Here is a 17,526-nt window from a genome sequence, read left to right on the forward strand (position 1 = left end):
CACCCGATATCACTTATTTTAGGATAGACAGAGCTTTCTGGTACCATAGTGATACATATGATATACCAACTATCTAAACAATTCAGCACAATATAAAGAAAAAAAGACATACACCATGACAAACATGAGTTCAGCAACAAAGTAAAATAATCAAAACAAAAGAAAACTAAAATCCATACAATAAAACAAAAAAAAACATGAAAATATGGACATCAAGACAAGCCTGACATATGGTTAGGATAAAACCTAACTTACTATCAGGACAAGCCAAACTTCATGCCCAAAGAGCAGGAGCCCAAGACCAAATGTAACCCAACCAACCCAAAAACTAGTCCTCTCCATCCTGAAGAAGAGATCGCTGCCGATGCAAATACCACATCATCACCGCCGCAAAATCACCCGAAGAGCCACCAGCAAAACCTGTACATCAGCCGAAAACCCACAGAGAGTATGCCACCGATGCGCACCGACCACCAATGCCTCCAAAACCAACTTTGCCGACAGGATCTCACAAACTTAGTAGAAACAACAACTTCAATCTCCAAGAGGAATAATTGAAGAGAGTTATCTCCAGTCACCAACATTGGCATAAAAAAAGTAAGAATGGATAAATAACACATAAATCGAGGGATATGCGGATCCTCGGACATACCAGATTTGAACCAACTAGGTACGTTTAATCTCAAAAACATCCACCAAGAGCCAAGGCAAGAGATCCCATCCGGCAGCAACACAACAGAGGTAGAGATAGAGCCTCTACCAGCGTTGGTCGCCGCCGAACGGAAATATGGAGATATAAAAGAGACTAGCTCACTGTCTACTTTGAAATCAAGTCAATAGTCAATATGACGTCCTTTTTACCAAAAAAAAATGTATCTTCTTCACAATATTCTTGAACGATTAGAGATTTCCAGATTAATGGAAAAAATAAATATAAAGCTAAAAATCCATATTGCTCTTTAATCGACTCGATCACACTTTACTGTTTTACTTTGTTTATGGTTTTAACCATATAAATCTTTATTGGCTTGGTTTCTCGCTTGACCATCTAATAGTGTAGTGCTCATGGCATTTTTAGAGTGACTCCAAACAACCACCTCATACTGATTTCTTAAAATTAAATTTTGATGGATTAGTGTTACAAAATTGTTGTAGTGCATTAAGATTTATTTTCATGAACGCAAAAGAACAATCTATTTTAGCTACTAATAACCATCTACTAGGCTTTAATCATTGAGAAAACTTGTATATTGGTTGGTTTCTTATCAAGCCCCGGTCCCGGGGTGTAACAGCTGCATGAGTTTTTTGATGTTGAACTTGAATTAATTATAGGGCAAATTATAAAAGATACTATATCCTAACTTATATTAAAAAAATCACTACATATGAATTAATTATAAAATGTCATCATATTTAAGTGGAAATTAAAAAAAAAATCAATAAAATTAGAAAAAAATCACTTAAAAAATATTTTCCGGGTCCTTTTTCTTTTCTTTTTTCTTTTTTTTCTTTTTTTTTTAATTTCGACCATAACTTTTCAATCCTGCGATAGATTTTGACGAAATTGGTACCGTTAGAAAGATCTCGCTCCCATATTTCATTGAATATATTGCCCACTTCAAATCGACCAATCGTACAAGGTGCAACAACCATCGCAAAGGGTTCCCGCCATCGATGGCGGTGCTCCAAGCAATTACGGCGAAACCGAAGCTCAAGGTTCCCTAATTCTAGCTATTCTCTTCATTCTGAGCATACTTATACCAATCTCATTTTAATTTTAACAAAACTTCACATATTTCCATATTTCCTCTCGGCATGTCATACCTATTGTCATAACCACTATCATACTACCTCTTACACTAACTGTCACACATACTGTCACAACAGTTATCACACCCACTGTCACAGAAGCTGTCACACTATCTATTTACACTAACTATCATAGTCTTTGTCACACTACCTGTCATAACCACTATCACATTACCTATTACACTAACTGTCACACTTCCTGTCACAACCACTATCACACACATTGCCCATGTGACAACCTCTACCACACTATCTATCACAACCCCTGACACACTACATGTCACAATCCTTGTCACAACTTCTATCACACTACCTGTCATAATTATTATCACACCTCCTGTCACAACTCTTGTCACCTCCGATGTCACAATATCTGTCACAACCCCACATTACATGTCACACTCATTATTACACTACTTGTCACACCTCCTGTCACAAGAAGAAGAAGAAGAAGAAGAAGAAGAAGAAGAAGAAGAAGAAGAAGAAGGAAAGAAATGTAGTCAGCTAGATGAGGTATGGTAGAATGCGACATTGTAGAGTAATCTAATGGCTTGCATATAGCGAAACTACAAATAATGCATCCTTATATTTTTTTTTCATTTGAGGCTCATTCATAATTTAATACATCATGTATAGTTGGCCATATAAGACCCACCCTGCATCCAAGAAAAAAAGTACGGTAGTTTTCACCTTGTATTTTCAAACATATGGTACCCTTGAAGGCTTAAATTTTACACCACCATTATAGGGCAGGGGTGCTTAACCTCTTAACCTGGAAATCTTTGGTTGTTGCCTTTATAGTAATTCAGGACATAGATGATCTTCGTGTAGTGTTGAGTCTTCTCCCAATTGAGTTGGGTCTTTCTTGGCCTTCTCCAGCTTCGTTGGCTTCAGATTTTGTATGGAAAGATTTCTTGATTTTTCTCCATCCTGAACTCCAACTGGACACGCTCTTTTGCCTGTTGTTCATCTTTTCATACTCCAGTTGCAGCTCGGAGTAGTCACTTAACTCACTTTGCAGTTCTGCCATCTGTGTCTTTACACTCTCAAGTTCCGCTTTAAGATTCTTGATTTCTTCATCTGTTGATGAGTGGTTTCCTTCTTGTTCAGAGTCATTTCCAAATGGTGATATTTCTTTCCCTTGCATTGTTGTCCTCATCTTTACTTGCTCTGAGAATAGAACATGCACATGTTTTATAGTCCATCATGTAAATTTTAATGGACCACTTAATGGTTTGCATTTTGCACTGAAATTCATCATCAGATTTTGAATATCATCATCAAAGCGAGCCAAGCTCTCCTAGCGTCGTCCTTCGTCGGTCAGATTCAGATCTCCTCAAGCCAAGGATAGCACCAGCCATGGCGGCCGTCTAAGGATACACTTACCCATCCCAGTCGTCTCCTTGCCAAATCAGACCTATCGTCGGCACCGATCGGGACGACGTGACGCGGATGGAACGTACCTACCGTCAGAGATCCCTCTTGAGTGGAGATCCGGCTCTGACGTGCTACCTTCTCTGGTGGCGTATCGGTTCCTCAAACTTCGAGATCCAATTAATTACGACGGCCTTTTTCTCCAGCTCCTTCGATTTCGAGTGGTTTGGCGCTAATAGCTCCGGCGAGTTATGGTGAGGGTAGTGATGGGGGTTTGCCTGGAGAGATTGGACAGAACAACACGACGATGGCAAATTGTAATTTGCTACAAGAATAGGGGTAACGGTTTATAATTTTTGAATAAGTGACTTTTTTATTATTTTAGAAGATTGTTTGACTATTTTTAAATTAATGGTGTGCAAATAGAGTTTTTTTATAAGAATCCCTTAATTCTAATTCTATGGTTCTAATTCACGGTATAACTAGTTACGTGAATTTTGTTGTTCTTGTTATTCGTAAAGTTGATTATCGTGGTTCTGCTGAATGTTGAAGCAACTATCTACCTTCGCTGCTAATCTTACTTTCTTCTCACGTCACTTACACGGGCGTGTTTCGGTTCGTATAAGATGATCTATTTGTGGTTTTGTCAGTGAAAAAAATTTGCAGAGGAGGGTAGAAGTGTAAAATACAAAAAGAAAATTAGTGGCTCTCCTGTAAAAAGAGAGAATCTCTGACTATATAAGGCGCTGTGACTCGTCTCCCACCAATATTAACATCTCGGCTGCTGCAAATAGGGTTCGGTCTTCTTCTTTCTCTTAGCTCTCAAATTCCGACCAAGCCTTCCTCCCTAGATCGCAGCCATGTCGTCCAAGCAAGGTACGTCCTTTCCAAGTCTAAAGCCCCAACTTCTTCAGGTTCAATTTTTGAGGTGTCAATCAGAAAACTAGTCATAGTAAATTTTTAGATTTGATGGGATTATGAATCAAAGCTGATCTTTTTGCTTGTGTTTTAGGTGGAAAGGCAAAGCCTTTGAAGCAGCCCAAGGCTGAGAAGAAGGAGTACGACGAGGTATTGGTTTATATTTAATGTTTGAACTTAAAATTTGTAGCTTTGGTGGATGATTATGTATTTGAGAGCTCAATAGTAGAGGGAGAGCATTGTAATTGCTTTAATATGATGGGTTTTAAGTTTTATATTCTGAGTCAATGATGGGTTGTATTTTGAGTGATGTTGTAGCTTTCAATTTGTTGTGAGTTGTGACTAGTGGAATTGGTGGTTATACAGGTTCTAGTAAGAATTGGATTAGTTACTCTGTTGACTGCTCACCGGAGCATAATTTAGGTTTGGGAGCGCCTGGTGTGTTTCATAGTTACTGTTAGTTATTACCACAATATAAGCTGTTCCAAGATTCCTTGCTATATGCTGAATCTCTAATTGGTATGAGTGCTGGGTTGTTTAGTCTTGCTCGTATGTGTCTTTAGATCCTATTATTCGTATGTTTCTTTAGATTCTATTGAGCCCATGTTTAGGCTCATGCAGGACTTCCCTTGTAATAGACACTAATTCCATTGTTCCTTGCTTATGAAAATCTATCTGCTAATGTGTAGGATGATTTGGCTAAGCTTCAGAAGAAGAAGGATGAGGAAAAGGTGAGAGTTCAACTTCAATTGTCACGATTTTCTCGTTCCCTGATGTGGGTTTTGTCTAATTATTAATGAAAGCTGTTGTTTTAATGATGAGCAGGCCCTGAAGGAGCTTAGAGCCAAGGCATCACAGAAGGGCTCTTTCGGAGGTGCTGGCCTCAAGAAGAGTGGAAAGAAATGAGAGGGGTTCTCTAAACCCAAAGTTGGGATGTGATATAATATTCTGTATTGAAGTCTTTCAATTTATGGGATGGTCTAGTTTCAAGCAAAATGTGCGCCTGAACGGCGGCATGACTGTTTGTGTGTAACATTAAGACTAAATAAATTGAAGTACCTTTCTTAATTAGCTTGTTTCATTTTATGTGCGGAGAGAGCTACCAGTATGAGCAAGTGAGAATGATAAATATGCTGGTTCCCCTAGTGCAGAGATTGAATCATACTGGTCAAAACTCCAAATTCCATTTTTAGATCTGTGTTTGATGAAGCTTTAAGCTCCAATGCTTTGCTTATGAGGTTTATTTGCTTTGCTGGAAAATCCCAATGCTTTGATATACTCGACCTTCTCATCCCTCGGAGCCTAAAGCTAAACAGAAGGTCATTCCCCTGAGCCTAATGCCGACATGAACAATTATTTGATCTTTTTGAGTAGCGTCATTCTCTTCCAAGGATACTAATGATAAATATATATTCATGAACTGCATAGACTGATCAGTTTTGAAATTGAATTCGGCAAATTATACTTGTTATAGGCTCTAGCTTTCTCAGCAATGTCTCCAATGTGTCCTCCAATTCCATACAGGAGAAATGTACCTCTCACTCAAAGCTTGACTTGCTAACTTCTTTGCATAAAATGGCCTAAGTGACCTCTGGCGGTTCTATATCTGAGGCTCTGAGCCATCTTTTCTTCTGGAATGCCCATTTCTCAGTGTACAATCTTTGAGTTCGTGTTATTTTACCTTCTGCTTATGCATGTGTTTGCATAATGGGGATTGAGCAGTAGTTGTAAGCTCATCACCCAAGTTTTCTGTGAAACATGGTTGAGATCCATTACTTTTCGCTGTTCGCTTGTTGTTATATATATGTGACTAAAAGTCCAAGAGCTTCATGTAAATTTTATTTTCTGCATTATTTGTATTCAATGCAGGTAATGGAGAGGAATAACAAAAGGATTGGATGGAGCATGAACTTGGATTTCTGATTTAATTTACCACTGAAGTAACAAGCACTTAAGAGCATAATGATACTACAGTTCAGAAATTGAAGGGCGTGTGTGAACTATAAACATCAGGTTATGTTAAAATTAGTAAATAATGTGCCTGTAGAGTCGTTTGGGTCAATCCAATAAAGAACGAAACTGGAATTCTAGAAAACCTGAGAGAACATATAACAATGCACAATCTAGTCCTTGGCATATAAATCAATGAGCAGACTAAGGCTTACTCTAGACCTTCAGAAACTGCAGTAACGAAAACAAATGAAGAATTGAATTAGCAGGCATTTAGTCCCAAAAGGATATTCTGCACTTTTGAATCAACCAGATATCCAATCATGGCAAAGAGCATTATAAATTCCTATTGTCGGCATATCTGGTCCCATTATGAAAATTTCAGTATCTTTGGTTCATTGCTTGCATAACTAGACGTCTAGACTGGACAATGATCAAAACAAGATATAGCCTTTGTACTATAGGAACATGTGATCTGACCCTCAGATGCACCAAGGCATAATATCGAACACACACCTTTTCTCATAAGTTTTTCATCACAATTTGTGCAGTGAACGTATAAAAGGAAAGGTTAGCTGGAGTAGCACAGCCTACCAAAATAAAACCAGACACATCACAGATTCATATAACATAGATTGAACACCAAAGAAACAAAAGAAAAAACAGAAAAAGGAAAGTTAGAAAACTATCGAACACCAAGTTAACATCAAAGATCAATAACTGTATTTCATCAATCACGTACATACTATTTACAGACGAAAATTAAGATATGACTGAACAAGAAACATGGTTGATCTTTTCTTTCATCTGCATCTTTCTTTCATTTTCTTAAAATCTACCGACAGATGTTGATCTTTACATTCATCAAGCAAATTGAGAAGCAAGATTGATGCCACCAAGATCGATCCGTGCTTCAGAAAACATTCATAGCTTGAATAGAGGTCGTTCTTGGATTTTTAGGGAGACCGGAACACTTGGCACTCCTCTTGAACTTCATGGCTTCGATATTTCTCACCTCGAGACAGTTTTGATAATCTTTTCTCACTTTGTTCATGAGTTTGCTGCCTTTGCTCGAGCCACTTCTTTTATTGCTTGAAATAGACGACGGCGACGGAGGCTTGTCCAGAACCTTGATCTGGCGACTTTGTTTCCTGGCAGCCTCTTTCTGATACATGCTCTTCAATCTCTCACCCACTTGTTTCTCTGCCTCTTCTAATCTCTTCAGCCTTTTCTGATACAACTCGGACCATTTAGGGTTCGGGTTCTTGATCGCTTCTTGTGTGGCTTTGAAACCGAACTCCTTCTCGAAAAAATTCTTCCAGAGATTGTTGGTGATCGGAGTCAGGTCGACACCTTTGGTGCTCTCCTCGATATGAATCAGTTGGGCTTTGGAGCAGTGGGGTAAGACCTTGTTGAGAAAATCAAAGTGCAAGTACCCAACATCATGCAAAGAGTCTAGGTTGTCTATTGCGACGGAGACGTAGCCATCATCGAGACGAAACAACTTTCCCTTCTCCATAGCTAGTGATGATTCTTTGGCGACTGAAGTGATTGTTTGCGAGTGAAGTGAGCTAGTGAACTGAAGTGAGTGAGGCCCTTGTTTCCAATTCTGCGTTACTTATAGGAAAGGATTTACTTGGGCATCAAGTAATGCAGGACTATCCTTTTCCCTATCGGTGAAGGTTTCTATGATTTATATGACTTGTACCCCAAGTGAATTTGCTGTCAGTGATCAGAATTAGATTAACTCTTAATCCTTATTGGACGTGGATTCTGCCAGTAGGAACCTTCCTGTCCACAACAGATCCAACGTACTCCTTCACATGTGAATCTTTCACTTCATTACTATCAACAATTCAACATTGATTCATTGTCAGTTTTACAGCTTTACCTTACACGTTTATAAAGAATGGATTATATTTAACTGATTTATGTAAACCATAGATCCAACTAAGCCACTCTGACTTGATTTTCATTTTCCAATGCTAAAAGTCACTGCTAATACTCATTGCCACAGGTTACTGAGCATGGTAGAAAGATTGCATTAAAGAGCTATTTGTAGCTGGATAGAACTACATGTCGCAGGTAAAGTCATTACTACTCTCACACTGTCACACGTATGTATGTTTGTACTGCATTTCATATTTACATGCAATTTGATTGCCTAGTTCAAGGCATATGAGGGTCATGTTATATAAATTTTGCAAACCAAATGTACTCAATACATTTCACCTGAGTTTCTCTTAGATGTCTCTGCCTATACTAAGAGAGAGTCTTTTTGCATGAGCTGATTTGATACCAACTACGATAGTTCACACTTCTGTTTCATTCAATTCAAAGGATGATATTTATGGCAAACTCGTATATATTGATTACGAGATTCTGTAACGCTTGAACAGTACATATTGAAAATCACATTGAATAAAAATTAACTCACAGGAGGTCAGGAGTCACGGAATTCTGGAATGTTGAGATTATGAAGTTGACGAGAACCAGAGGGGTACATATTCTGTCCCAACAGAAGCATGTCGCAATAACAATAAGGGTTTTTTCCCTTTTCTTTCAACATACAATATCAAGCTCGTAATGCATATCATTCCTTGGCAACAGAAGCAGAAAATTTCAAGTACTTCCCAATCAAGACAGGCATTAAAGTTCCATATAGTAGTACAATGCAATGCTAAATTACACCTTGTCTATGTGCTCCACATCATTGTTGTGTACGTTATCCATCCAATTTCATTATCTACTTTAATACTATGGTTGTATGGAAGTATAATAGTAATCACGACTCTTTAAAATGTGCAGCATTATCTTTGAAGTGCATCTTTATCTAAATCAGTGCCTTTCTGTTACCAGGTAATTGGTTGAGCAAAATTGAATGGCTGTAGGGTTCATCTGCTACCAGGTATAGTTTTCTTCCAACTGTACCATACTAGCTTATTCTCAGAAAAAAGAAAACCATGATGACGTGATGCTTTGATAGATCATCACAAGAATAAGTGTTACGAGGAGTTAAGAGAAAGGAAATGATCATCTGATGGAAACATGTAGGAATACAAGACCAAAACTTGAGGTTTTGTTTTTTTACTAGACTTTTCAAGTCCAATTTTAGCAATGAAAAACTTGAAATCGATACTCAATATTACAATCACCATAAAGCTTGTAACAAGATCTTCAGATTTTTCACGACTTCTATATTAAATGGATGATTATGAGCTGTTAAAATAGGTTAGTCATTGAGCTTACCAAAGCAGTCTCAGGAAAACCTGTTCAAATTCCCACATCGCTTATAATGCTTAATATGAACGGCTCTTATACAATCACACGGGAGATACGCTTGTCCCTTCGGGGACATCCGATAAAATTGGAACGATTTAACCAGGGGAAGATTAGCATGGCCCCTGCGCAAGGATGACACGCATAAATCGAGAAATGATCCAAATTATTCTTGCACTCTCTGCTTCAATCTCCCACTCTTCTTTTTGGTTTCTCTTCTTCAATCTTTGAAGGTAAACTCCCTAGCTCAATTTGTGGGTTCTTACTTGTGCTTCTCCCTGGTTAAATCGCTTCTGCTATTTCTTGTTGATTGAGGGGTCTTTTTTGCGCCAACTCTTTGTCTGTGAAACTACCCCATTATCATCTGTGTTCGAATTGTTCAATGTTAGGTTTCATCTGTTTGATGAAATTCATGTCTGAGTTTAGCTTTGTCTGAATTGGCATTCAGTATTAGGCGTCAAGAATGCTACTTTATAGTTCTTCTTTGGTGAAACTAACCGAGAGGAGAGCCTCAAGTTCTCAGTGATGTAATCGGGATTAGTGCCCACAATTGAAATGAAAGTATTACAATTTATTTATCTCAGATAAGTGTTGGGCACCTTGAATATAGCATGGTCTGGTTATCCAACCAAACAAAAAGTAGGTTGGGTTGAGTAGTGGGGTGTAGGGCAGTGGTCAAAATCCATAATCGAACCGATCCGCCATTGATAGTCAGTCTTGGATCCAAGTAGCATTGGAGCATCTTACACCAGAAAGCAGCATTGTGGAGACCCTAGTTTTTGTGGAAACACTAGTCAATAGGAGGCTGTGGGTCGGTGCAATATGTTGTGGGGGTGTTTAACAGTTGTTTCGGTTTCGGTGTTGACATCAATCTAATTCCTAGGAAAATTAGTTTATAACAAAATGGAGATTCATTGAAGATGTAAGCCATTTCCATTTCCAGCAAACACGAGACAATAATATAAGGATTAGGGACAAATGAAGAGCTTGAGTATCCAAAACTTCATAATAAGTGCATTATAACTTTGGAGCTTGAGATCTATACTGGTACTTTGCTGAGGCATCGCAGAAACATGAAGATGAGCATGAAGGTGCTGATCGATTAGTTATCTGGGTCAAATGATTTCAGTTTGGCCCTTTGGCTTCTTCATGTTCAGGTCCGTAGTTACTTTTGTTTTTGTGTTTACCTTAAAGCCATCTTATTCATACCGTACTTTCCTTGGTTTAATTCAATCATGTATTTACTTCTTGTGTTGAAGATTGCCATCTCCATTTCACAGAATCCTAACCATCTAAAAGTACTGAAAGTAGGACTACAATTATTTTATAAACTGACAAATACTCTCAAACAATTTATTCATTACTGTTTAGAAACTTAAACTTTATCCCAGGACCAATTTATATAAATTAACCCCAAATGTACTCGATAGATTGCACCTGACTTGCTTCTTTTCTTGCACTCCTAATCATGCTGTTCAGTTTGTCTTTTTACAAATATATGTTTCTTACACACGTTCTTGTTTCATATGAAATACGATAATTCTTAGTTTCATTTGGATGTAAACTTGGAATTCAGAGATTCTTGGAAACTTGTTGGCCTAACTGACTACTTTAGGAGATTTACATAGCTTAACCATGTTTTAATCTTTATCTAGCAGTTTTTAGCCTATGAATAAGATAGGTACTCCAATTGAATCCTGTAGTTGCATAATAAGTCTAGTTCTGTATTTATTTTTAAATATCTGAGCAGCATATAGTTAGATGTAGCTGTCTCCAGTACCTGTTGGTAAGAATGAGAATGATAAGGAGGTGTTAAGAGAAGAAAAATCATCACTGAAAGGAAATATGAAGGAGTACAAGATGAAAAGTTGATTTCATTAGTATATTAACTAGACTTTTCAAGTTCAATTTTAGTGTACTAAAATCTTGAAATCCTTACAATATAATATAATCACTGTGAAGCCTGAAACAAGAGCTTTAGATTGATATAAAAATTATTTAAAACTCCAACTTATTTAGATGATTATGAGCTGTTAAAATAGGTTAGTTATAAACGCATACCAGCCAGTTTTAGGAAAAATCTCTCTGTCCCACATTGGAGAACATAATCCACCAAGTTTTGTTCTCAATCTGTTCATTATTTCTTGTTCAAATTGTTCACTGTTAGGGTTTATCTAACAAATTCACTACTGTTTGGTGAAATGCTTTTGGAGTTGTGCTTTGTCTGAATAGGAGAGTTAATCTAAAGTATCAATTATCATATCAATAGCTCTTCTTTGATTTAAAAATGGATTAGCCCTTTTCAGTCATATGAAAGTGTTACAAGTTAACGAATCTAGTTTTCTGAGATTAGTTTTTAACAGCACGTTGATGCCTTGATGGTATCCAAAACGAACAAAGAGCACTAGGGTCAACTTCCATAATTGAATTGATCCACCATTAATAGTCCGGCCTTGGCTCCAAGTAGGATTAAATATTCTTACAACAGAAAAGTTGCATTGAGTTTCCCTTAGTCGGATGTGATGGATTCTGACATGAGTTGATGCTAATGCTATTGGCTATCATGGAATTAATTTAAGTGGATGGGAATGTTCCCTTCATGTATAGCTTTTGGATTCTTGCTCTATTATGGAATACGTGAAATGCACTCTGAATATTTGAAGTCCAGAATCAATAGAATTTGAATTTTCATATTATTAATCAGTTTACATGAATCTATCCCTAAAAGTACTCAATAGCTTGCACATGAGTTGCTTCTTCTCTTGCCCTCCTTATCATGCTGTTCAGTTGATCTTGTATTTTACTGGCTATGCTAGGGAGAGTCTTATATAATGTTTTGATAGATGTTCTTACTCTATATAGTTATCACCAGGAAATGTGTACCCAACCATGGCAAGCATGCGAATTCCATAAATAATATTAGCTGTACAAAGTAATTATCAACGACATTATGTCATTGTTGTGTATGTCATTCAGTCGGTTTCCTCTTGAATTCTTTCGCATATGTGTGCCATACATCAGTTTTCACCTGCACCTTTATCTTACTCAAAATCTTCTGTTGACAGGTAACTGCAAGAGACTGAGGACTCACCCTATATCTTACTACAAGACAATGCTTGTATTTGAAGAGAATAAAAACTGAGCCAACTTAACTACTTTCGGCTTACTGATGTGGATTGAAGACTATCTTTTCAAAAATGAAGATGGCTCTGCTGGTGTGGATTCTCTCCAAAGTTCATAGTAATGAGTTCCTTATTGAATGAAATGTGGTCTTATCAACCAGTGACACAACAGTCTGGTACAAGTTTGGGGGTAGGACCAACCAATGACTCATCTGAAGACAACTGACCTTCAAAAGGATTGAGGTTTAATCCGAGTAATGGAATGAGTGCAGATTATAAAATTAGCTGAGAAAGAAAGCTATAAGGGGGATGCAAAGAAAACGTAAGCATTCAAGAAACATTTGAATCAAAGCTCGATGGCCAAGAAGCTGATGCTGTCATGCAAGTATGAAGCACCTCAGACAGTTCATCTATTAACAACTGCACCAAGGTATCTCACTTGAGCATAAATGCTGACTTCCTTTTGGCTCATCATTTAGGGGATGTTAGCCTTGTGGTTTAGTGTTTGCGTCTCTCTCTCTCTCTCTCTCTCTCTCTCTCTCTCTCTCTCTCTCTCTCTATGCTTCAACCTCAGCAAACAAATTGTTAACGTTAAATCTTTTTTTTTTTCTATTTCACTGAAAAAAATGGAGTCCCTTTCTCTTACTGTTGGTGTTTCATTACTGTCACACTACCTGATGGATAATTCATACTTTCTGTAAGGTGTTAATAATGGCTGAATAAGAAGCTATTCTGTCTGCAATTGTCAATTTATTTGAGCCTGGTTCTCAACAAGCGGCAAAGTTAGTCTGTTAAAATTAATGAGGCTAGGATTTTTCAAATTTAACATTAAGTGTTGAATCCCGGGGATGCTTTTTTCTTTAATGATTTTACTTCTAAAAGGTTAGAGGTTAGTGTTTTAGGTTGAAATCAATGATGGTGAATCTTTTCTTGTTTACCATTTTACCATAAAAAATATCTGATTAAGATGGACAACAGAAGCGAGCTGACATTGCTACCATCTGGTTGCAGGGTCTCTCAGTTGTGCTCTTTCAGACGGGTAAATGCAGGCATGGCTGCGGTCATGTCCGCTATTCTTGTGGTCAGTTCATGTTTGTAGTTTGCTCTGGCTGTTGTGCTGGGGCTAGCTATAATTATTCACCATCACATTTTTGGAGTACCAATTAGTTCTAAGATTTGAGATTTTGGTAGCATATGTTTGCATCAATGCATCATTTATCAGCTTGTTGATTATCGTAGCATTAAGACATATGCAGCAGGACAAGGCTACTTCCCAAATTGTTCTTGAGAAACGTCAGTAGCAACGAAATAAATCTCATCACCTCCATCAAGTCTTTCCACGCTCGATTATAATCTACAAAACCCGAGCTTAATACCACCGCTATGAAGCTGGTAACAAGCCCTTCAATTTACACAAGGGATGCTTGTACTCCTCTCTTCAGTAGTTCTATATACCCAGAATTCGTAAATCAATATTTGGTCAGATAGTATGACTTCCACGCAACTTGTATCAACACCTCATCAAATTCTTTTACCAAATACGAAACTTCCAAACCTGAGAGAACATATAACAATGCACAATCTAGTCCTTGGCATACAAATCAATGAGCAGACTACGGCTTACTCTAGACCTTCAGAAACTGCAGTAACGAAAACAAATGAATATTTGAATTAGCATGCATGATGCATTTAGTCCCAAAAGGACACTGCACTTTTGAATCAACCAGATATGAGATATCCAAGCATGGCAAAGAGAATTATAGCGTAAAATTCCTATTGTCGACATATCTGGTCCCATAATGAAAATTTTAGTATCTTTGGTTCATTATGCTTGCATAACTAGACTGGACAATGATCAAAACAAGATATAGCCTTTGTACTATAGGAAACATGTGATCGACCCCCATATCGACTAAGGCATAATATCAAACAAACTCCTCTTCTCATAATTCAGTTTTTCCTTAGAATTTGTACAGTGAACGTATAAAGGGTAAGCTGGAGTAGCACAGCCTACCAAGATAAAACCAGACATCACAGATTCAACCAGACATCACAGATTCATATAACATAGATTGATCGAACACCAAAGAAAGAAAAGAAAAAACAGAAAAAGAAAACGATCGAACACCAAGTTAACATCAAAGATCAATAACTCTGTATTTCATCAATCACGTATATACAATGTACATACAAAAATTAACATATGATTGAACAAGAAACATTGGAAAATTTTATTGTTTCTCTGTATCGTTCTTTCTTTTTTCTTAAAATCTACAGACAGATGTTGATCTTTACATTCATTAAGCTAATTGAGAAGCAAGATTGATGCCACCAAGCACCGAGATCGATCCGTGCTTCAGAAAACATTCATAGCTTGAATAGAAGTCGTTCTTGGCTTTTTGGTGAGACCGAAACAGTACTTGGCACTCCTCTGCAACTTCATGGCTACGATATTTCTCACCTCTAGGCAGTTCCGATAATCTCTTCTCACTTTGTTCATGAGTTTGCTGCCTTTGCTTGAGCCACTTCTCTTATTGCTTGAAAAGACGACGGAGGCTTGTCCAGAACCCTAATCTGGCGACTTTGTTTCCTGGCAGCCTCTTTCTGATACATGCTCTTCAATCTCTCACCCACTTGTTTCTCTGCTTCTTCCAATCTCTTCAGCTTCTCCTGATACAACTCGGACCATTTAAGGTTCGGGTTCTTGATCGCTTCTTGTGTGGCTTTGAAACCGAATTCCTTCTCGAAAAAAATTCTTCCAGAGGTTGTTGGTGATCGGAGACAGGTCGACCCCTTTGGTGCTCTCCTCGATATGAATTAGAAATTCATGTTGTCTCATCATAAAAATAGTTTCACCGACGATCCAATCAATTCTTATGTGCCAAATTAATGGAGCAACCATTCACAAAGAATGATGAGTGTCACTGCCATGGGTCCTATACCCTGTACCATTTCTAGAAAATGCTTTTCAGAGACATACTTCTAAGCCACCGAACTATTTAATTAAGCAACTACAAACCATGAACAAGCCTCTCTCTGACTCTTAAGCTACTAGAGTGCACACTTGGACACCCTAAAAACTTAACATAATTAAACAAAAAAAAAGAAGAAGAAGTGATAATTAAGACTGAGGTAACAAATTGCTGGCATATATTTGTAGCATATACCTTCAAAAGAGGAAAATCAGTTAATCAGAGATATTTCATCATTTTATATGGCCATATGTAATAGTGGGATGGTGGTAAGCAGAAGAGCGAGATATTCCAGCAGGGAATCTTGCTCTATTAAATATGAGGCATACATTGCTTTGTAAAGGGAGGAAGGTGAAGTTTCTGGAGTTGGAGTTGTAAACCACTGTCATACATGTACTGTCTATAGCTACCTAATCATAATTATATAAGATTTCTAGTTCTTCTTTGCTTAGCTGGTCGTCACTCTCTAGTTTACACCAGTAGTCCACTTTTGTTGTATTTATTCAAAGACAGAAAAACCAGAATCATGGTATACCAGCCAAGGACCTATGCATCTTTAGCAACAGGAAGATATCCATCACATATCTGTTATATCTATACAACCAGTTCTCAGGCATAATGATAATGCGTGAGATAATACATCCAGTAGCTAAGCAATTAATTAATAAGCCTACATGAAATCAATTCAAAATAAGCAAAATAATTCTTTCAGCAGACTTGCCTAAAGAATAAACCAAAGTATGGAAACATGATCAACAAATTTACTCTAAGACAAACTAGTTCTACAACAGATGATGATAATTTCGGTAAATTGAATGTGGCCTGATCATAATATTTGAGATTGCAGAAGAGCACAGAAGGTGTTCGACGAAATTACTGAGAGAGATAGTAATTAGGCTTACGATGGGGTAATCGAGAGGGGAGCGACGGGTCAATCTTTCCTCTTCAGGATCCATCCGAACGACATGCCGCCGCATCCGAAGGCTGTGAACGACGAAGGTAGGGGCGCGGCGGAGAGTGACATAGCAAGGCAGCGTCAGGCTCCGCAACGCCATCGATGTCTAACTCTCAGCTTCTACCCACCTTCTGTCCTTCTCTCTCTCTCTCTAACTGACCAACTCTCTAATTCCCGAGTCAGTTAAAACTTGCGTAATCAAGTCCCGCCTGATATTCGTTATTACGGGTCGGGTCGAACCATTGAGAATTTTTTTCAACGATAATTTGGAAAATTGAAATATCAGTTCAACTTATAAATTATCTGAAAAAACTATTTCGAAAAAAAATTGAAATAATCTAAGTTCTTCTAAAAAGAATGGCCCTCACGCATCGAACAAGAGGATACACCGAGTGGATGACAAATATCGATTATGGCCCAAATGCAACCAGCGCAATGGAAGAAGTCGACAATGACCAGCAATGCACTGCTGATCTTTTTGAGAAGATATCCACTCAGCCGTACCCCAAAAGTTTCAAAATAAATTGTCTAATTCTTGTGAATATAACAAAACAAAATCGCATTACTAACTAATAAATTGTTGGTTCATTTTTTTTAACGCATATTTTCCTTTTATCGATATTCCATAGCTTCAACTTCCAAAAGAGGAAAATTGGTCAGTTGGTCTCAAAGTGAATCTTTGGTGTTTGGTGATGAGAGCGAAATCCATCTAAAGTGACTCTAGGTGAGAAACAAGACACAAACAAATGTAACTGATCGCATTACTACACTAGTTTTGCCAATGTACGTACTCAAATTATAGGGCGATTAGATAGTCTTTAATCAAATGATTGTACATTTATACCTGTAATCTAGTAGTGCTTAGTTTGATGATATATCTATATCATCTGCAACCTTTATAAGACACTAGCACAAAACACACCGTAAGTGTGTGTAAGAAAGTTACAAAATAGTGGGGAAAGTTTTTTGAGATAACCACCACTATTTTTATTTTATATTTTATTATATTTATTTAATTATTATTTTAACCTTGTTGATTAGAACTATCATAAAGTTTTTTATTTTAGTTAGCAAGCTGTGTTTGGGTTATATACATTACAGATTAAATTAAGGGAAGTCATTTTTTCGTGTTTTTCGAATCATAAGT

The 17,526-nt window shown here is 37.5% G+C and overlaps 1 protein-coding gene and 1 non-coding gene across 2 annotated transcripts; one reads left to right on the plus strand and one right to left on the minus strand.

Moving 5' to 3' along the window:
• Window positions 1-6,573: 6,573 nt before the first annotated feature.
• On the minus strand, window positions 6,574-7,570 carry LOC126797127 (uncharacterized). The gene is made up of 2 exons (XM_050523802.1): window positions 7,018-7,570; window positions 6,574-6,641 (listed from the first exon to the last, which is right to left on the minus strand). The coding sequence occupies exons 1-2, from the start codon at window positions 7,568-7,570 to the stop codon at window positions 6,574-6,576; spliced, it is 621 nt and encodes a 206-aa protein (XP_050379759.1).
• Window positions 7,571-9,393: 1,823 nt separating this feature from the next.
• On the plus strand, window positions 9,394-9,501 carry LOC126801319 (U6 spliceosomal RNA). The gene has a single exon (XR_007672813.1). It is a non-coding gene; the product is annotated as a U6 spliceosomal RNA (small nuclear RNA).
• Window positions 9,502-17,526: the final 8,025 nt, after the last annotated feature.

The sequence above is a fragment of the Argentina anserina genome, chromosome 6 (assembly GCF_933775445.1).
Source record: "Argentina anserina chromosome 6, drPotAnse1.1, whole genome shotgun sequence".
NCBI lineage: Eukaryota > Viridiplantae > Streptophyta > Magnoliopsida > Rosales > Rosaceae > Argentina > Argentina anserina.

Excerpts from the sequence above, each read along its gene's own strand:
- LOC126797127 (XM_050523802.1), bottom strand. The coding sequence starts at position 7,570 with ATGGAGAAGGGAAAGTTGTTTCGTCTCGATGATGGCTACGTCTCCGTC. Across the intron at positions 6,642-7,017 it reads GAGGAGTGCCAAGTGTTCCG|GCTGTGCTACTCCAGCTAAC; the intron begins GTCTCCCTAAAA and ends TTATTTTGGTAG.